The sequence below is a fragment of the Pteropus alecto genome, unplaced genomic scaffold (genome assembly GCF_000325575.1).
Source record: "Pteropus alecto unplaced genomic scaffold, ASM32557v1 scaffold155, whole genome shotgun sequence".
Classification (NCBI taxonomy): Eukaryota; Metazoa; Chordata; class Mammalia; order Chiroptera; family Pteropodidae; genus Pteropus; species Pteropus alecto.
Window position 1 is genome coordinate 20,699,625 of NW_006438113.1, and position 22,027 is coordinate 20,721,651.

The following is a 22,027-nucleotide window of genomic DNA, read 5'->3' on the forward strand; positions in this document are numbered from 1 at the left end:
TGTGATGGTTAAAATTCAGAAGGGATATCATGGCTGCAGAGGTCCCCCTTGAGAAGCAAGGGGTCTCAGACCCACACCAGGCTCCCCAGCCCACTGTTATAGTGCTGGGAAGATAAGTCTCCGTAACTTCTGGCTGTGAAAACCAATGAAAATTATGGCTGAGTGAAGTGGAGGGCTGCTGGAGTCTCAGGTGTTATTTTTAAGAGGCCTGCTCATGGACTTATTCACTGATGGACTCACTCACTCAGAGCTCCAGCACTGGGGCAGTAGCTCGAGAAACTCCAAGGACATAAAGGGAGGAACTGAATTATCTGGCTTCAGGGAGAGGGTTGGAGGGACAGCTTTCTCTTAGACAGAAGTGCTTAGGAGGAAAGAAGAGGGGAGTGAAAGATAGGAACCCAGATGATGAGGACAAGAAAAAAGCAAGACTGTGTACTTTTTATCATATTGTTTGAATTTTTAAATACTATATGCAAGTAATAACTATTCCAAAATACAAATATTACAAGAGCTCCCAACCTTTGTTCTGGGGAGTCAATTGTCATGGCGGGTTTGTGCTAGAGGCTGCCATGGCCAGTGGAGAGATAAATGTGCCAGCCTGTGAAGCTAGGGAAGTGCCAGGCTGGTCCTAAGCTCATTTTCCTCAGCCTGCTATGTAGTCGTGCTTGGATTTATCTGCTTCTTGTGGCAGCGTGAGGCTCTGGCTGCTCACTGCTTGAGTTTTCTCTGCTCCACCCCAGCATGGCCCTTGGTTGCCAGTTGGCTACATTGCACAGAACTGGTTACATTTTAGAGACTTACCCAGTCCAATAAACTTTCCAAACTAGGCTCAGTTTAAACTGAAAGAACATGTTCCCACTATAGGCTTGTGTTTGGTTGAATCTGAAGTATTGTTGGGCTAGAAAAGCCTGGGAGGTGCCCCCAGTGAAGCCATGCTCTCCTCATACCTCATCTCTTGAGTTCATTCATCTTTTCTAATGAGAAATGTTGATGTATGGTTCCTTGACCAGCCAGCTGCAAACCACTTCTCTACGTATGTCCTAAGCAGGGGATCTGGGTTGCAGAAATTTGTCAATGCTGGTAATTTGGTCATACAATTTAGCTCACAACTGGTGTATCCAGTCCCATCAACAAAGTTCCAGGAAGCTCAGAGAAACAATAAAATATGTGAGAACTATATTAAAATTAGAAACTCCTGTTCATGAAAAGACATCATTGAAAAACTGCAACACAAGACAAAGAGTGGAAGAAGATATTTGCCACATATATAACCATCAAGATTTTCATGTAGAATATAAGCAACTCCTATAAATCAATAAGAACCAAACAATCAAAAAATAAGCAAACAAGCAATTCATCAGAATGGTAACCTGAATTGTCAATAATATGTAGAAAGTCCTTCAGTTCAAGAAAAAGAAACTAAAACCTCAATGAAACGTTGTTGCAGACCATCAGGATTAGCAAAACTTAAAAAGTCTGACAATATTTAATATGGGAACTCCTACACACTGTTAGTAGTAATATAAATTGGTATGCCCACTTTGGAGAGTAATTAGAGTAGAAGTTGCACAACCTATATATTAGGATGTAACAGGAAAACAAAAACCATTCTAAGTACTAAAATATAAGGAATTTAATCTAAGGAATTGATTACCTGGAGTTCAAAAGAGCTGAGAAGTCAAACAGTACACAGCAAGGCAACCAGGGACTAGCCACTTCAGAACCCAGTACCATTCGTCTACAGAGATAAGAAGAAGGGCTACAGAAGACCAGGAGTAAGTTAGGATCTCTGGGCAAAATCTAGAATCAGGGTAGACCTGTGCAATGGGAGTTGGAGCTGCAGAATAGACACCATCTGAGCGAGAGAGATAAGCATTCTGACTTCTCTCTCCCCTCTCTCCCCACTCTCCTGCCAGTGCCTCCTGTTAGCTAAGCCCAGAAGCAAGCCAGGTGACACAGGAGTCTGGGAAATGCAAGCTATTTGGGTGGTCAGGTCTCTGTGGTACAAAGCAGAACGGGGGATGGACAAGAGATGGATCTGGCCCCCACCAAACAAGAAAAAACCAATCTTACACAGAAGCAAATGGAAACATATAGAATAAAATTTATAGCAGCATTGTTCGCAATAGCAAAACATGAGAAACAAGTGTCCATAACAGGAGAAGAGATGAGTAAGTTGCAGTAGAGTCAGACAATGGAATGCTCTCCAGCAGTAAAGGCAAGTGAACTACAGCTACATTTATCAACATGAATAAATCTCACAAAGCCAAACTAAATAAATTTCAGAATCTTTAATATTCTTCATATAAAACATAAAAAGCATGCAATATGATGATAATGAAGCTAGCCAGATAGAAATGATAGACATGTAAAATTATAAAGTTGAAAAAGTATAAAGAAATAAATCTTGTGGGGAGAAAGGAAGATGTGATCAGGGAGAGATACATTGGGAGTTTCAAATACAATAATGACACAGGGTATGACCACATCAGGGCAGTGCATATTATTATTTATCATTTATATTGAAATATTTCATAGTATATTAAATTTTCATTTTACATAGGAGCTCGGAGGATGAGTGACATAGGCATGGTTATTCTAAAAGACAGGAACAGATTCCATTAGCCGAGTTTTGGAAGCAGGCTTAATGACATTTGGCAAGTGCAAACTGACCCGAGATCCCCTCTCCAGCTCTCTCCCTCTTGGTCCCAATCCAGTTGGGCAAACAATCACCTCTTCCTCCCAAAGTTTGCTTCAGTTTTTTCAGGCCACAAGTAGGCATTGGTTCTGTGTTTCACAATGGCATGAAATGTTTCAGAGCTCTATAAGGGTTGCCTTTGAACCACTTCCTCCTTAGACTTGGGTTAGATGGGTGCATTCTCAAAGCACGGCACAACTCTGCAAAGATCACCAGTCCAAAATTCTCTCCTCTACCCTCTATTTTCATTCTTTCTTTAGCTAAAGGATCTGAGCAGGGCCATCCATGGGCATATGACTCATGCAGCCACACGGAACCCCCCACTTTGAAGGGCCCTGAACTTAGTTAATTTAATATTCTGCTGTTGCTGTCTGGGATTTTTTTAAGATTTTTGAACAAGAGGCCCCGCATTTCCATTTTTCACTGGATCCTGGTAATTGCGTAGCTTATCCTGGGCCTAAAGTTGTGGGACAGGTTCTTAGAGCCATTTCCTTGTAAACCTGCATATCAGATATGGAATTCTGATCATTTATAACTATCTGATTGGCCTTAGTGAAAACATGCAGGAAGAGTCCTATTCTAACATCCCATTACATTTATTTACTTGCTTATAATCCATCTTTTCTAGTAGGGAATGTAAAGTCCATCAAGACAAGAACTATTTAGTTGAACACTGTGTCCTCATATCCTACCATAGTATCTGGCTCATAATGCGAGCTCAATAAATACTTGTTGGATGAACAAACATTTACAGAATCATTAAACTTGTGCTTGTCCCAGAATGATTTTCCAAAAACTGTTTATGTGAAAATCATATACTGGATTTCAAACAGAGGATGTATTCTTGAAGAACTTGCACAATATTTTCCACAGAAACAATGTAAAGTAGGGGGATGCTTCCTCAAAATCCATACCTACTGAATTTTTTGCTTTAATGCTGCTTTTTATTTCCTCAAGATTATCGCTAACATTTTATGGAGTACTCACACTAAATTGTACCATGAGAGTTGTTCGGTCTTCTCTGTGACATGAAAACACATCCAAAGTTCATTCTAAAATGCCTAATTTTCAGGCCTATTTTTCAGCGCTAGCATTGTTACCTCCGTTGAATGAATGCTCAGATAAGATTGCTTCAGAATGTAAAAATATTTCAAATTATAAAGCGGAAAATGTTAAAATAAGTAGAGTCATTACCACAGGCACTGGCAGGAGTTCTAATTCAGGGAAACCACAGCCTGGCTCACAAAACACTGACAAAAGGCCACAGGTATTTCTGTCTCACCAGCCAAAGAGCCGTGGGGCAACAGCAAAAACCAGTTCTACAGTTCACTCGGCTTGCCAATCTTAAAATGAATTTTCAAAACTTGGAAGTATTTGCATTATTTCAAATTCTAAATGAGACCCTACTCATAAATTTTATATTATTCGGCATTTGCATAATTAAATTCACGCGAATGCAACCACACTCTATGTCACTAGGTTATCTTGGTTTTCATGTGTCCATAAACACACTGCTTTAAACTGAACACAATAAATAGTGGATGGTGAATATGCAAAGAAGCAATAGCTGGGTGTAGCACCAGATGACCTAAAGCGGTTTTGGCAGCAAAATCAAACACAAGGAATATTTCTTTAAATCTATTTGCTCTGCATGGCAAATGATAGAGGAAGTGAAATATCTGACTAAACCTAATATTTAAGTCCTAGACAAAACATTTCAGTGCAAACTGGGAAGTGCCAAGTCAAAGGTAGCTGGATAATTAGTTTTCTTTATACAACATTCAGCTTTGCTGACATCTCATTTTCCAAAAGCAGCTGTTAGCCAAATATAGTATTGTTTATTTTCTCCCTGGAAGGCTGTTTTTTAAAAAGAGCTTCTTCTGGTAAAAATGTTGCTCACGTAATTGGAGATAACAGGAAAAGGAGGAGTTGCTGTTTGTATTTAAATAAACATCTGCTCAAAAGTCCAGTTTTCTGTTTGTGAATAATTCCTTTATTTTTAGCCATTAGGCACACTGAATTATTGTGTTTATTCCTCACTTTTTGGCCATGCTAGGAAATATTCCAAACATGGTAACATATGAGATGGTTCTTTTGAAAAGGGATAAGAGATGAAGTTGAGCTCTTTGGCTTTTTCCTTTACTATACATATATTAGCTATTCCAGCGCTCGAGACCTTATGAATATGTAGTACTATTACAATGTTTATTATCTGATACATAATTAAATTGTAGTTGGATAGTTGTTGTTTTTGTTTCTTTGTTTTAAAGAATGTGGCTATTTAAAAATACCTGTAGAATCTGAGTTAAATCCCAGGTTACCCTCTAAACTGCAGCTGTCCCCAACCTTTTTGGCACTAGGGACCAGTGCTCCTATGAGAATATAATGCCTGATGATCTGAGGTTGAGCTGAGGCAGTGATGGTAGTGCTGGGGAGCAGCTGCAAATACAAATGAAGCTTCTTCACTGGCCAGCTGCTCACCTCCTGTTGTGTGGCCTAACAAGCCACGGACCGATATTGTCCTCAGCCTGAGGTTTGGGGACCCCTGCTCTAAAGGGAAGTACAGAGTGAAAAACCACTATTACTTGTGCAAAGAACACACTCAATACTTATCACAATGTACTTGGCTTGCATTTGTTACTTGCATTTTTGGCTATTTCACTTTTAATTTCTAGGATCTGAAAATGTATGCCACTTTAATCTGAATTTTATTTCCTCCTCACTGATTACTTGGGTTCTCTCCTGACTGAATATTTTATCCTTAAATACATAATTTCATTCTTGACTCCATTACTGATCCCAACTTCATTATCAGAGCCAAACTGAAACAAAGTAGAAATCTCTTTAAAGTAGATGTCAGAAAATCTAACTTCTGTTTCTCTGTTGCTGAAATTGGAAAAATGAGGGTTGGATTGCATGATGTCTAAATTCCATTCGATTCTAAGATTTTATGACTTTACTAACTAGGAAATAAGATTTACTGCCTAAAGTGGGTGGGTCACATAGTGAATGCCAAAATTTGAGGCGAGGGAGGTGAGATTTTTGCTCTTTAAGGTTGCTATGACGTTCTGTTAGCACAGGTAATTAAGAGCTCCCAACATATAAATACCATTACATTTGTCATCCAGTTCTTGGGGCTTCAGATTGATGTTGACTGGTCAAAACTGATTTGTGCTCACCTGAGAAATTGAAACCTTTTTACGTTTTGAGCCATTTTCCATTAGTACTTGTACATGAGAAGTATTTCAAACAAGCCAAAAAAGCAATTCTAAAACTATGCTCAAATTCTAGCAGGATTTAAGCTCTGCTTCCCATTTGGATCATAGAAGCAGTGAACACACTTCATGAAGAATATATTTATATTTTCTTGCACATAAATCCATTTGTGATGATATCAGAACCATTGAGACAAATGGCTATGCTCAGTTGGGAAATGTATCTTTTCTTTCTGTATTATAAAGAATGCATTGTGGAATAATTATTCTTGCTTTATAGTTAGGAGCGTTTTTATGGTATAGGAAGCTTCTGTTTATTGAAATAGCATATGCTACTTAATTACTATGAAGCTCTTTACAAATGTAAAGAATTGCTAATACTTACTAGCAGATAAATTCCCCAAATACCTTCTGCTTTTGTTATTGCATTATTTCCTTAACAGAGAATGGCATGGTTTTGAAATCCTCTCTCAAGGTAATGACTGCCTATAGAAAGCCTGTTCTACAGATTTCTACTCCTGACTGGTAAAGAGCAGGCACCCACACGTAAACATTCCTCAAAAGTTTGTAAGTTCTTTGAAAGGTCAACAGGCATACAAAATATTTACATTCAGGACCATTTTACACAACCAATACTAGAAGCCACAGTGAAAACAATAATTATGAACAATAAAGAGCTTTTAAAGAAGGAAAATATCATGTAAGGATTTATAACTACAGGGGTGCTTAAAATTAAGGGTTCCTTTAAAATATCCAATTGTTGTCCTGGGATTGTCAGCTGTATTATGACTCTCTGAGGTTTAAACAACAGAACCCAACTCAAACCAGGTAAAGCAAAAAAAACAACCCCCATGAGGAATTCTGGGTAGCTCGCAAATTTGAAGGCAGTACAGCAGGAACCGTGGCATCAGGATCAGAACCAGCGAGATAATGCTCCCAGGAATCTATTTGCCACTTTCTGAGCTTGGTTAACTCCAGAGTGGAGGAGATGCCACAAGCTTCCGGTCACGTCATCCCAGTTCAGCAACAGCAAAGAGAGACTTCTTTCTCTCAGGGTTTCTACAGCAAAAAGAACCCCGATGGGTTATTTAGGTCATTTGCCGCTCCTTGGATCTATTTCTGCTATTGGGATGTGGTATCTTATGACGGATGCAACCTGGGTCATCCTTATGAACAAGGATTGGAGACCCAGAATTAAGAACCCCATCGGGCCACATGCAGTAGTGGTTTCCCAAATAAAAGGGGCTATTTCTACCTAAAATGGGATAGGAAAATGGACTGGGCTGAAGTGTCCTACTTGGGTCACTTGGTCTGGAGGCAGAGGTTTCTGATTATCAGTCAGGAGCTTCAGTGCTAATAAGGGCTCCACAGTCCTTTGGTGCTGGTTTTGACAAGCCCAGGCTTGGTGCCGCTTGGCATCTAGGCTGCATTGGCTTTAGTATTGCCCCGTCTCCTTCAGTTTTCTTCTTAAGGTTTTGAAACTAACTACATGTTTTCTTTACAGGGTTTACCTTGGGAATCAATGTGATGCCATGAAAAGATAACAGTTTGAAGTGAAAAAGCCCCAGGTCCCTGCTCTGGCATTTACTAGCCTTATGACCACTGGCAAATTACTTAAGCTCTGTGAATATTAGTTCCATTATCTATAAAATGAAAACGCCCACTCCCTTATTGGATTGCTGTGAAAGAGAGGAAATGTATTTAGAGTGGCTGCTCACAACAGATGTTCAATTATTATCATAGGTTAGATTTGGGCAACCTTAAAAAACTAGAGCTGTCAAATGCTTGAGGTATTAGACAAAGGACTGTGAAAATTAAAGAACAAAACATGGCCCCTGCCCTCACTGGACTTATAATTTAGTAAGGGAGAAAATAAAAGAAGGGCTATAAGAGGTAGTATGAGAAAGAACTGCTGAAAATTCAAAGAAATTACCACGTGCCAGGAACTTTACCTATACTCTTTAACAAGTGTTACCACTTAAGAGATTTAAGCGCCAATTACTGTGGCAGAAAAACAGCTCTAATTGCCCATTTTTTGTAATGTATTGAAAAAAGGGCATTTAGGGCATCCTGATAGGTTGTATCCTATATATGCAGAATACCTGGCAACCCTATCTCCATCCCTCACAATAATTCTATTTATTATATCTCCTTTGTACAAGTGAGGAAATAGACTCAGAGCCAAGTGATTCTTCACAAGGATACAGACAAATGGCAGAACTGAGAAGAAAAGCCCTACTCTCTCCAGCTCTAAAGCCTGGAATCTTTACATTGATTTTCCTAATAATGACAATGTAATATTTAGGTTCAAATTCCAGTTCAGTCTCTAAACGTTATGCCTGACTTTAGGTCAATTTCTCCTGCTGCACCCCTGTGCTTCTACAAACCTGACAAGGTGGCTGAGCAAGTTCAGTTCTCTAGAATTCTGAGAACTACCCATGTAGTAACTCTCATAATGTGGTCCCTGGACAAGCAGCATCATCACCTGGGAACTTAAGAAAGCATATTCATGGTCACAGAGGACATACTGAACCAGACTCTGGAAATGGACCTGAATGTTTTAACAAGCTTTCCAGATCCTAATGCAAGCTTGAAAACCACAGACATTCAGCATTTTAAAGGAATGTTACTATTGTTATGCCTTTTTCCCTCAACAACGAAATCTTCTGACTTCCTCAATACATTTCTTAAGATTTTAAAATGGCTTAAAAATTTGATATTTACACTATGGCACAGGACTGAAAATTTGTTGCTTTCAAATACTTCATTAAACATCACCCTTCTCCAAAGGACTGTAGTTACTATTCTTTTCAATATCATTCCCATCCCGCCTTTCCTTTTTTAAAATGCTAGTTTTAAGTCAGAAAAGACTCTCCCTCTTTAGGATCTTTCATGCTTTATCCCTCCTCTTTTCGTTTTTCCTTTAGTTATTCCATACTCTTGTCACAAACCTATTTAAACAATGACCACTACTCTCTCCTCTCCGCATTCCACAAACATCAGGAACATCTTTGCTGTGTTCTCAAAGCAAAATGAGTCTATGGTCCTATGAAAAATTAATGACTCACTTGAATGTCAAACAGGGATCAGTTGACCTATTATGAACTAGTTTACTAAAGGAACTAATATAAAAGTTTGTTCCACCCAATAGAGCTTTTGAGTCTTAAGCACTTTTAGCTTTTCCTTACCATTATTGCTTATATATTTAGACTTAGATTTAAAAACCCTCCTCTAGAGACTAGGGACGATCGTAAGATAGAGCAATTGTCAATGCATGCACAAGTATATGAAAGTGTTATATTGGTGATTAACTACACAGCCCTCTCCCCTCACTAAAAGAGTACAGGCTGAAACAGAAATATAAATTAAAGATATTGTCTGATGCCACGAAGTTCTAAGATAACTAAAACCAGATGTATGTCCAAAGTTGTTAAACTTACCACCAAATGGTGATTACTGGCTGCATCAGAATCAGGTTGGGGAACTTTTGAAAAACTAATTTCCTGGAATACATTTCCCAGTTTTCAATCTCAGAATCGTTCAGGGTAGAACCAGTTAGTCTGCAGGTGTTTCTAGTGCCTAACAGATTTAAGAACTACTGGCCCAGATAAGCTCCATTTTGAAATGAATCAGAAGCATCATAGTACAAGCCAACTAAAATTTAAGCATGAAGATCCAGTTCAGTAGCTTTTCATCCCACCACTGAAGCTGACATAAATATTTTACACAGGACTAGACAAATATGTAGAACAGGAAAAGTAGGTCACTCATTATACCATTTGATGACAATGTTCACCGTCTCATTGCCCTGGTTCACCAAGTATGTTCTAAACTGATGAATTGACTTTTCAGACGCCATGGAGCGAGCAATAGCAGCAAGGTTCCATGCCGCTCCCACAAAATCCAGAGGCCCTAAACATTTGAACACGCATGTATCTATATATTACTAAAACAAAAGTATCAAGAAATAATTTTAGAAGATAGGCAGATAGTTTCTATTCTACATGGGGACAGGCTGAGGGCTGTTGATTAATGCTGGTCCTGAACCACTAAAGAGCTGCAATCCGCAACATGAAAAACAGATCATTTACTTCACTCCATAAAACACGTATGTGGATATGCCATTTCACCATCTCAATTAAATCTTTTGTGTGACGTCTCATTTGCCAAACTTCCACGATAAATTCTTAATAACTCCACAATATGACACCAAATGACTTCTATCTCTATGCTCTGCATTTTCTTACTAAAGGCTGTCTTCCACCGAAGAACCTAGAACACAGCCACCAAACCTCTCACCTTACAAGACCCACTGCCAAAATGACCCACACTTTCTTCTATAGAGTGGAAAAATTCCAAGACAACATAGATTAGGTAGATCACCAATTAATATCCATTTGGGTGTTGGGTTAATAACACAGAAATGATTGTTCTAGCCATGGGTAACCAGGAGGAAATATAGAATATATATGATCAAAGGACACATGTACACTAAAAATGATAAAACTATTTTAAAAGAAATTTCTTTTGGTTATAATAATTTAAATTAGGCTGCTTATAAGAATCACAATGAGCAGTATTAAACAATTTAATTCCTGAAGTTAGTGATTTTAGCTAAATACTTGTATATTAACACCATCTAAGAAGGCTGCTAATAAACAAAATTTGCAAAGTTTTTAAGTCAGAATTGAAAGCCATAAACAACTCCTTTGTATAGTTATTACCTCTAACCAAGGCCTACGAATTCACCAAATAGCTTTCACAATGTACTTAAAAATAGGATAGTTCATAAACTGTTCTCCCCTGCTATGGACAGCCCTTGATCTTTGACTGTAAAACTAGCAAAGTTTAGCATGCTCTAATGTTAGTTTTATTAAGTTACTGAAAACCTCTATAAATTAGCATTATTTCTTAAATCTGGAAAGTTTTCTCATTCTGAATGTTTAAACATTTAGGTCACAAATTGAAATAGCGGTAGACAAACATCCATCTTTAAGCAGATTGTAGAGTTACATGGCACAAAACTGACAAGAAAATTTAAACATTCAGAGCATACAAATACTTCAAAGCATTATGAACTTTGAACTTGGCACAGTTTCCTAAATTTCAGTATTTCCAACTATAGGAAAACCAAACTGCTATCAGGTTTGAGATGATTTAAGCTAACTCAATTTTTCCTGATTCCTGACATCAATATTAGATTTATAGTTTTATTATAGTAACAAATAGTTGTTACAGTGAGATCTACACACATATACAGATTATATTTAAATTCATATAGAACAATATTTACATTAAGTTACAACTTTTGAAACTAGATGAAGTACAGCTTAATTTTACAAAGATAAGGAAAATACACAAGACAAAAATAGAGCTGACAGTAAAAATTTAACTATCTGTTCTTGATACAACACGTGGAAACTTTCTCAGAAAGCTATATCTTCTTAATCTGATTGTCCAAATCATTAAAATATGGATGATTCAGCGCCATTTTGCCAGAAATTCGTTTGGCAGGATCGTAGACTAACATTTTCTACGGGAGGGAGACAAATAAAAAGAAAAAAGGTTTTTATTTATTTAAGAAATCAACCATTTTTTTGAAAAACTCCATAAAGCCTGAACTTCTCTATCAATAAGCCGTAAGCTAATTTTAATGAAAATCTACTAAGTGAACATTTCCTTTTGTTCAAAGCCAAACCACATGTCTTGTCCTCTATACTTCACCCTCTAGCTCTAGAATAACCTATTCCTTAAGTCATAGATATCTTAATAACCTCTTTATGTTATAAATTATGGTTTAAGACATAAGCATTCAGAGATATACATTTAAAAAGACATGCATTTAAAAAAGATTAGTTAATTATGTTTACTCTGAGAATTAAATGGCCATATGAGTTATTTACAACATTCTTTAAATGATGGCAATTAACTATAGTGGTTTCTGGTGTAGTAGCTACCAGCAAGTTCCAAATAAAAACAAAACCAGAGCACAATGTGTTATAAACATAGTTAAAATAAATCACTAATTGAGTCTGACAATCTACTATTAAAATTAGTTTACACATCACCAGACAAAGTTGAATACTAATCTTAAATTTCATCTTAAAGAAATATTAATCTTAAAGAAAATCAAATCAACAAGCAGGCAAGAGGGACTTTTACTATTAATTACTATTCAGCTCTTATTATGTATCTAGCACTATGTTAAGTGCTCTACACAAGTCATGTCACTTAATACAGTAAAAGGTATTAGTTCCATTTTACAAATTAAGATACTAAAGCTCAAAGAAGTTAAGTAATTTGCCCAAGTTCATAGAGCTGAGGAGTGATAAACCCAAAATTTGAAACCAAGTCTGATTTATGAGTTACAGCAATGGTTCTCGACTGGGTGAGACTTTTTCCCTCAGGGGACATTTAACAATGTCTGGAGATATTTTGGGTTGTAACACTGGGTGCAATGCACTACTAGCAACTATCGGGCAGAGGATTGGGATGCTGTTAAATATCTTATAGCAATGTATGGGTCAGCCTCCAGCAACAAAGAATGAACCAGTCCAAAATGTCAAAAGTGGCTAGACTAAGAATCATGATTTATAGTGTTTGAATTTTGTTTTGTTAACTGAAATGAAATTCTTTGTATTCAAGAATTACCAATGTTAAAAAGATTGGGCCCAGAATATAGAAGCCTTTTATGTCAAATCAACAATATTGATATACAAAATATTGAACAGCAGGGTAAACAATTTTGGACCCCAAGCAACTGGGCAATCCGAGCTGAATCTAGTGGCACAATGATTTATAAAATGTAAAAGGTGCCCAAAGACCAATTAGATGTATATGATGAATAGCAATAGATTTTTTTTTTTATTTAGTAACGTACCAAAACATTTTTTCTGGAATCAAATAACTTGAGAGTTATAAAAATTAGTTTCTTCTAAAGCTCAGTATTTAAATACTGTTCTAAAACAAATATCCTGAAGTAGATCTAGGGCAATTTATATTTTATCCTAACAGAATTTTCATCTTGTTTCTAAAGAAAACAACTGGTAGTTGGGAACGGCAATGTAATAAGAGATTTTCAAGAACTGTATCAGTCTTCCTCCTCCTAATGTTTCCGACATGGAACAAGGCATAAAGCAAGAAATGGGAGTTCATACAGTAAAAGTCTTTCATAACTAAAAATATTAAGCAATAAGGAAAACACTATGACTAGGATAAACTAAAAAGCAGTAAATACTGAGAAAAAAAAAAGCTGGAAAAGATGGCTACTGCAAGTCAGCAACTTAAAAACAACAAAAGTATATTAACCCTCACCTCTCCTTCACAGAATATCTGTAGCTATCTATCATATTAATGTTAAATCTTCCTCTCAAAATCAGTAGGGTTCCTAAGTATCTAAAATGGAGCTGGTAATACAATAAAGACAAAACAGTTATCTGCCTAACTCAATGTTTGTTTTCTTCCTATTTCCCAGGTAAAAGAAAGGACTGAGTACATTCAAAATCATCAACTGTAGTCAGTACAAAGGTCACTCCTTACTGAGAGCAGGTCCAATCCATTTTCATCCAAGTTTTTGACATGGGATGCTAGGCTTCCTGGTTTCCACTTGGGAAAGGTATTCTTATAGTCCTGTAAAGATTCCACTTCTGGCCACACTTCATTGTTAGGGGTACCCAAAGCTCTAAAAGCCATAGCAAAACAAAATAAAAATTATTAAAGTATAAATATATTTTGTTGTTATATTCGTGTTGCCTTTAAAATTCTTAACAGCTTAAGTATAAAACAAAAGTACCTGAAAATTCTGAAGAGTTGATCGATTTCTGAATCCCCGTGGAAAAGTGGTTTCTTAGTTGCTAATTCCGCAAATATGGTGCCTATACTCCAAATGTCAACTGGAGTTGAATAGCGAGCTGACCCCAGCAATACTTCTGGAGATCTATACCAAAGTGTTACTACCTATTACAAAGCAAAATTTTCACACTGAATAAATGTGGTGCTTTAAATTACCTAAATGTAAACATTTATATTTCATTCAAACTGTCCTTTAGAAGACTGTATGATTGCCTCTGATAATACTGTTTAGAAGTCAATTACTATACACAAAATACTAAATGAAAGATAACTATTCCATTTCTAAGTTTTATTCATTAGGGAAAAAAGATAAAAGCATACGAAGTCTTTTCTTGCATTTCAAATCATTAAAGTAGGGATCAAAAAAGTAGAGACGGCTTTACCATTTCAAAGGAAAAAAAACCTATTTGATCATGGATAATGAATTTGGGGTTGATACTGTAATCTGCATGTAGTGCTTACATGCTATAAACATGAATAAGTCATGTAACAGTTGATTAGTAGTTCAAAGCTAATCTATTACTTTAGTATGTATAATTTATCACAATGATAACAATATCACCTGTAACTTAAAGTTAAGGAGTTCACATGTTGTCTGTTAAAGCCAATGGGAACCAAATAATCTTTATATAGCCACGGGAAAAATGATATAATTATTTTTAAAAAGCCAAGACATCTAACTAGATGAGCACTTTTAGAAATCTTGATCTGGGGACAGTCTTTGGGCTCAAGCATAGACAACTCCACAGAAGAGTTTTCCAATATAGTCATGCGCTGCATAATGATGTTTCAGTCAACAGCGCATGGCATGTACCTGCAGTCCCTAACCTTTTTGGCACCAAGGACCGGTGCTCCTGAGAATCTAATGCCTGACAATTTGAGGTGGAGCTGAAGTGGTGATGCCAGCGCTGGGGAGCAGCTGTAAATACAGATGAAGCTTCACTTGCTCACTTCCTGCTATGTGGCCCAGTACTTAACAGGCCACAGACTGGCACCTGTCCACAGCCCAGGGATTAGGGACCCCTGACATATACAACAGTGGTCCCATAAGATTATAACGGAGCTGAAAACTTCCGACTGCCTAATGACATCATAGCCATCCTAATGTCATAGAGCAACACCATGGCTATTTTTGTTTATAAAGTCAACAGTAGAGTACAGTAATGTCCTAGGCTTTCATATTCATTCACCACTCACTAACTGACTCACCCAGAGCAAAATTCAGTCCTGTGAGCTCCATTCATGCTAAGTGGTTTAAAAGTGAACCATAATTTATTTTTTACACATTTTTACTGTACCTTTTCTATGTTTAGATATAGAAATGGCTTGTAGCCTAGGAGTAATAGATTACACCATATAGCCTAAATATATAGTAGGCTATACTATCTACATTTGTATAAATGCACTCTATATTTTCACAATGAGGAAATGACCTACAGACCCATTTCTCAGAACATATCCTGGGTGTTAAGTGACGCGTAACTATAATCCTTTACTGTACATTTCAACATTCCCTTTCCCTCCAGAAATAACAAATGAAATGCCAAATCATCAATATAACACCAACAAAACATGATTACATTTAGTAGCTTCTAAATGTATCAGAAACAATACCGCTTAAGCAACAAAACCCATCTTTTAGACCAATTTGATTGCATATTAAGAGAGGATCCAACAGGGAGACAGGCAGAAACCATAGTGATCAAATGGGAAAAGTTTAATATAAAGGATTATTAACTATAACAGGATTAAAATGAGAGACTGACTAGTAAAACATAATGAGAACTTTAAAACTATAGCAAGGAAAACCCCTTTCTCCTGCAATGCCTTTCCAGCTCCCTCTACTGACAATACTTATCCCACAAGCTGGCAAAGGAAACATATTTAAAGGTTCCAATTCCACTTTTACATAGCATGTAATGAAGGGTGAATTCAGAGTTGAGAAGCAATAAATTGATACTGGCAGAGAGGAAATCTTTTTTCTTAAAGAACAAATATAGAAGACAATGTAGCAATAACACATATTCAAAACAGAAAAAAACACTATTCTGCATACCTCATGTGTATATACTCTAATAGGTATTCCAAAAGCTCTGGCAAGGCCAAAGTCAGCCAGTTTAATTGTTCCTTTGTCATCAATCAATAGATTTTGAGGTTTTAAGTCTCTGTGTAGAACTCTTCTAGAGTGGCAAAACACAATCCCTTGTAGGATTTGGTACAAATAACTCTGGAAGAAAATGTTAGAAATTTAAGCACTTAATAATTTTTTAAATAATTTTGGTGAGTTTGTTTCAAAAATATACGGAATTATGATGCAGGGAAATAATTTAACTACCAAAAAAGGTTTCGGTCCATTTGATTAACAAGAAGCATTTGAAGATTGAAAACCCCATTTATATGCAATATCATATCACATTTGTACACCTAAGAAAAAGATATTCACTTTATGAACACATCTATATCCACATGAACTCAGTCTTCTTTTACTTATTTTTGGTTCCTGATTCTTAAGTCACAAGTTAGTTTGTTGTACAGAAAGTTTCTTAAATTTTGCTCTATATAGCAACTCTATTTCTATCTTGAAAAGAATTGGTCTTTTTCATTTCTATCTTTTATCTTCACATATTTCATTTCCTCTTTGGAGATAATGGTCACAGAATCCAAAAGAAATGACAAAGAGGACATTATATTTTTAAGTAGAGAATGATCAGAAAAGGTTTTTAGTTCAGAAGTGTTTTACAAGACACTTAGAGTGGTTTGCTAAAAGCTGGTATGAGTATAGGACACTTTTATACACTTCAATACTTTTTAAAATATTATATATACATTTCCAATTAAACAGAACATAATGCCTACAATAAATTAATCAAAACATTCAAAACCAGAATAAAACTACCTGCCAATATCACTTTGCCCCAAGCTTTTGTTACCTTTATTTTACACACATCTGATAGTCAAATAAAAATCAGAATAGCCTAGTTTCCAACAATATACTTACTTACTAGTTTTATGTTACTTCTGGCACTACTTTTCTATCCAGTACCATCCAGTAATAAAATAGCAACTGTTAATATAATCTCTAGACTGTGTGGGAGGAAATGAAATATTTTTCTTCTTCATTCTACTTTCTAACACTTTTTCTAAGCATATTCCCACAAAACATAGGCACTTCTATAAGTAGATCTTTTACATTTACAGTGGATAAATACTAATAAAATTAGGTCAGCATCTCACCTTAACAAGTGAAGAATCCATGAACTGACCAGGAGGAATAGAATCCAAGTATTTCTTTAGATCCATGGAAAGGAATTCAAAGATGAGATATAATCTGGAATCCTGCATGAGCACATCTTGAAGACTGAAGAATAAAACAATTAGATGAGGAATAAAATTTAACAAACATTTTTGACCTCTCAAAATATAACAACTTCACTATATTCCACAGTGGCTATTACAAAAAGTGGGGCTATAAGAAATTGTCTATAATAACAAATATATGCTGTTTTGGGAAAGAAGAGAAGGCAGCTTCCCTAACAGTGAAAACCTTCTGTAGCAGCACTAAACAAGAATTTGAGAAAGGGATCTCAGGGCAGCAATGGAAAATTAAGTTGTATTATACATGAGTTGCTTACTATCAAACCACCTATATTCCGAAAGAACATTTCCAGATTGACTGCTTGCTTTTCAGAGCTTGTCTTTCCATTGAGGTAAATTATACATTTTAATACAGTATCTGACCTTAACAGTTGCTCATTCTCTCCAACCCCCTAAATTTCAACCCTAACTTGGACCTTTAGAAAGATAAGCCCCCAAAACACCAGCCCGAATATTAAAAAAGAAACAAAACAAAGCAAAACTTCAACCAAGCTCCTCTAACTCTGTTCCTGCTTTAACAGCCTATTTTTTCCTACGCCCAACATTTTCAATTAACAAAAATAGTAGGGTTCTATTCCACTCAGCAAGGTTACACCAAAAATTAAGCAAATGTAAAACTCTTCGCATTGAAATTCACATTTTAAATAGTATATGGAAAACAGTTTGAATCCAGATATTATACCATACCTGACTATATTTGGATGACGAAGTTCTTTTAATAGAGAAATTTCCCGAATTGCAGTACTAGGAACGCCTTCTTCTTCACTTTCTAATCTGATTTTCTTCATGGCTACCACTTGACCTGTAGTTTTGTGTCTACCCTTATACACAACTCCATAGGTACCTGAAATACACAAAGTAAATATCTGCTATGTGACACCCTCCACAAACTAAAAAAATATTTGAAAAAATGACTGAATCCCGTAAGGTGTCACATGATAGAAATGTCTGCTGTGGCCAGTTAGGAAGCATCTTACTCGTAATAATACCTTCATCAATTCCAAAAAGAACATGAGGCTAACAACCTAGTGAGTCTGTAGTTGAAAAATAAAATTCAGGTAGTCATCACAGGTTTTCCATACATTTAAATTACCAGTAATTTTCCAGAACATATTAGAGAACAGATCCTTTTCAAATCAGAATTTATCTCCTGTCAAATACCCTACCTGACAATAAGAGTTGCAATAAAATATAGTGTAAGGATGTGGGCTCAGGAAATATTACTAACAGAAGTCACTGTGACACTTTCAGAAAACAGTGCTTTATGCATTTCAAATACATAGTCAATAAACCTCATCCAGAAAAGAATGGGGATAAAATATTCTCTTAAATATTTATTAAATCTAATGAAGGTCGTATTATTTACTGCATAGTAGAAAAGCCTCACACCCATTCAGAAATTGATGAGAACACATATACATTATATATTTAATCCCCTATATAAGTTCTTTTTAAATTGGGTTGGACAATTTAGGGAAGTCTTAAATCCCTTAACTATATGTAAAGTTTTATTGAATAGCTTTTGCTATTTTCTATGACATTAGTATAATTTCAAAGTGTTCAGAGTGCATTATTATAGGGAGAAGTTCTATTCTATAGTTTTTATCAGTTTCTCCAAAGGTAGGAAAAGGTATTTCAAAAAAAGTTAAGAAATTCTAATTATCTGCCTTACACATGCTAATCAAATTTATTTTTAACTCAGTAGCAAACAAAATTAGCGTAGTTGAATGGGTATAATAAAGAAAAGAAATCATATAAAATTAAGTCAAAGGAATGTATCTCCAACCCAACCACCACCCAAACCTGTCAGTCATTACTATCTTACTAAATTCCTTCCAAGTATTCCTCTCCTGGCTTTTTAGTGGTATTCTTTATACAAGTAGGGTTTTGGAGCACACTAAAAATATAGTTGGAAATGTTCCTCAAACAACCCACATAAATTGTACTCGAGCAGCAAATTGTTTTTGTATAAGTTATCTCATTTGTTTCTGGAGCATTTGGAATGTTAATATCAAGACTCCTATATAAAACTTAAGATATTCTGTTGCGGGGAGGCAGGCAAAGGGATATTTTTATGCCTCATACCATTTAAACATTCTTTAAAAACTTTGATGAAATTATTACAGAAAGGGAACAAATGATTATAAATCATTGGTTTTAGGATAACTTAAACATGTACATATAACAGATCATTTAAACCTAGAGTAACTAAATAGAAAATTTATTTAAATTAGTTTAATAGTCAATTATTGACACCAGTTCAGAAAATTTAGGTAAAAATATTTATCATCTTAAAAATAATTGTATTGCAAGAGACTAAAAGTACACTATGAAACATAACAGAATTCTACTGCCCTAACTTCTCCCCTCAACACATATATACGATATCAAGTCTTTTCAAAATGCAAAATTGCTTTAAGTGTTTGGTATTAGAATAATATAAGATTATAGGGTTGTCAGGAAGCTATATCAGAATAATTGCAATTCTCTTGAAATGTGAACATTTTTTGTAATTTTTGTGTTTAAGTTATTATGTAACTTAAGACATATATAAACGAACATTAGCAGTGTAAGATACTTTAAAGGTTGCATTTTAATAAATATTTACATGTCTTCATGTCCAGGTGTTATAGTAGTATTAAATCATTTAAAACTTTTATATTATTAAAAAGCACTCACCTTCTCCAATTTTCTCTATTTTGGTATAGTCTTCCATAGTTAATCAAAAGGTATGATAGATGCTAAAATTAGAAGAAAAAATTATTTGATTATATGCCACTAATTCAAAGGGTAGTTTTAAGTTATTAATGAGATACTAAGTAAAACATTTTCTACAGTGCCTGCAGTATTAATTTTCTGTAAATATTTGTTATTATATTAAAACAACATTTACAAGGAAAGGGACTCCTGCGATAAGACTTCCCCACATTTCTTAGCTCCTAAAACATTGAAAATACTTGTATATCTTATACCAGTGTAATATTTTGCTTCTTCTAATCAAATAAACCCTCAAATTCAGACATCAACTTATCCATCCTTCCCAAACAAAAACCAGAAGTTTCATATGGAACACTTCTATGGAGCACCAGTGTGTGCCAGTTATATACCCAGATATTTCAACAAATAATGTTATGTGGCTGAATTATTACTGCTTTATGATTTTATGAAGATAATTTAAAGACATGAATAGGGAGCCAAAATGTGGTCACACTACTAATCCAATCCATCAGAAAGACTTATAGCGTGTTTAAATTTGCTGAAGTGACAGTTTTCATCTTTGTTTTTAGCAGTCACACAAACATGATCAAGACTTTTTGAAAGAATAGGAAATATCACTTAGCATCCTAAAAGGTGCAATTCCAGATAAAATTCAATTATACCTTATACAATCTAAGAAAAAAGTAAAAAAATATACACTTGAATCACAAATGGTTAAAAAAAAAAAAAAATGAGCTGAAATGCTGACAACCAGACACTCAAGACTTCCTTGGCTGGTAAGTTTGCCAATGAAACATTAACTTTAGAAGCCCAAAGCATAATTACCTTGATCTTCTAACACACCCATCACTGATAAAATCATATAAAGGTAACTCTGAATAATTGACCCTTAAGTTCTTTTCTCACATTCACCTTCAAAATCATTCCAGAAATAAGGAGATATCAATCTTTTTAAATGAACAAAATTGCACTACAATGGCCATGAGTGCCAATCTTAAAAATTTTTGATTTTACAAAATAGCAATGGAAGATTAAGATAATTAACTTTTTTTCAATTTTCAGATTTAATATGCCGAATGCACAATAAAACTGATGAGCTCGCTTTGAACAAATAGTCAAAAACTAACTCAGTTTCAAAACTGGATCCAAGCACCCTCCCTCCATTTTCCTGTTGTAACAATTTTAAATAAAGGATGCAGCTTGAGGCCTTTTGATTGCCTCCTAGGGCTCTGTATTACTAGTTGCAGGATGTAAAATACCAGTCAGTGGCTTAATGTCCTACCTCAGACACCTCCAAGTCTTTAGAGGAAGCAAGTCGTTCACATTAGTAACTTTAGTATTAAATAAAAATTGATTAGAAGATATTAAAACCCATATGTGTATCTATCTTTGGGCATTTCTTAGCTCTCCACTTTTTGCCAATTCCATAGTACATAACAAACATCAAGCATAAAATAAAAATGAAAAATCGAAGTTCCCTCTGGCTCTATGACTTGGCTAAGTGTTCTTAAAAGCTCTGGGTGGGCAAGGCCTTATACTCAGAGGCAAGTCCGAGAAGGTCCACAAAAGTTAGTTCATTGGATTGGTTTTCCGGGAGGCCTGGATTTAAGGACTGGCGTGGGTATCAGGCCCAAGTGCGCTCTTGCTTTCTCCTCCCGGAAGCAAGGGCAGAATGCACAAGGGACCTAGGAACGAGCCTGGCATTCCTCAAGAGCTAGGCGTCGTGGAGCCAAACCACGGATTTGGTTTCAACCGTGACCCGAAAGCTTCCTTAGCTAGGTGAGCGGCCTCTTCCAGAGCACAGCCAAACGCGACCCCAGACGGCAACTCCAAGGCCAGGGCAGCCCCAGTCCTCCCCGGAATATCCCTGCCAGCTCTGGGCTCCCCCACGCCTCCCTCTAAAGCTGGGATCCGGAGTCGCTCACACGCCCAGGCCCGGCGCCCCAGCTGAAGGCCGGGCCCCGTCTTCAGAAGCCCGGCGTGGCCCAACACAGACCCGAGCTGCCCAGCCCAGCTGCCCAATTACCAACCAGTTCCTCAGTACTCCCCCTCGAAGGGCCTCGAGCCGACCCCTGTCGACTCCATAGGCATGACCCTGACCCCAGCAACTCTACCCGGCTGATTACCCCGTGGCGAAGGGGGCGGCGGCGGCTAACACGTCGGCGACGCT

The 22,027-nt window shown here is 36.3% G+C and overlaps 1 protein-coding gene across 4 annotated transcripts; it reads right to left on the reverse strand.

The window, feature by feature from the left end:
* Nucleotides 1–10,400: 10,400 nt before the first annotated feature.
* On the reverse strand, nucleotides 10,401–22,027 carry CDK1 (cyclin dependent kinase 1). 4 transcript variants are annotated; one of them, XM_006915607.3, is made up of 8 exons: nucleotides 21,984–22,027; nucleotides 19,819–19,880; nucleotides 17,827–17,983; nucleotides 16,999–17,122; nucleotides 15,821–15,991; nucleotides 13,706–13,869; nucleotides 13,453–13,594; nucleotides 10,401–11,446 (listed from the first exon to the last, which is right to left on the reverse strand). In XM_006915607.3, the coding sequence occupies exons 2-8, from the start codon at nucleotides 19,853–19,855 to the stop codon at nucleotides 11,348–11,350; spliced, it is 894 nt and encodes a 297-aa protein (XP_006915669.1). In that variant the 5' UTR covers nucleotides 19,856–19,880; nucleotides 21,984–22,027; the 3' UTR covers nucleotides 10,401–11,347. The 4 variants fall into 4 exon arrangements, with proteins under 4 accessions (XP_006915669.1, XP_015447722.1, XP_024905105.1 ...); XM_015592236.2 differs by having other exon boundaries at nucleotides 21,972–21,992; XM_025049337.1 differs by lacking the exon at nucleotides 21,984–22,027 and adding an exon at nucleotides 21,888–21,907.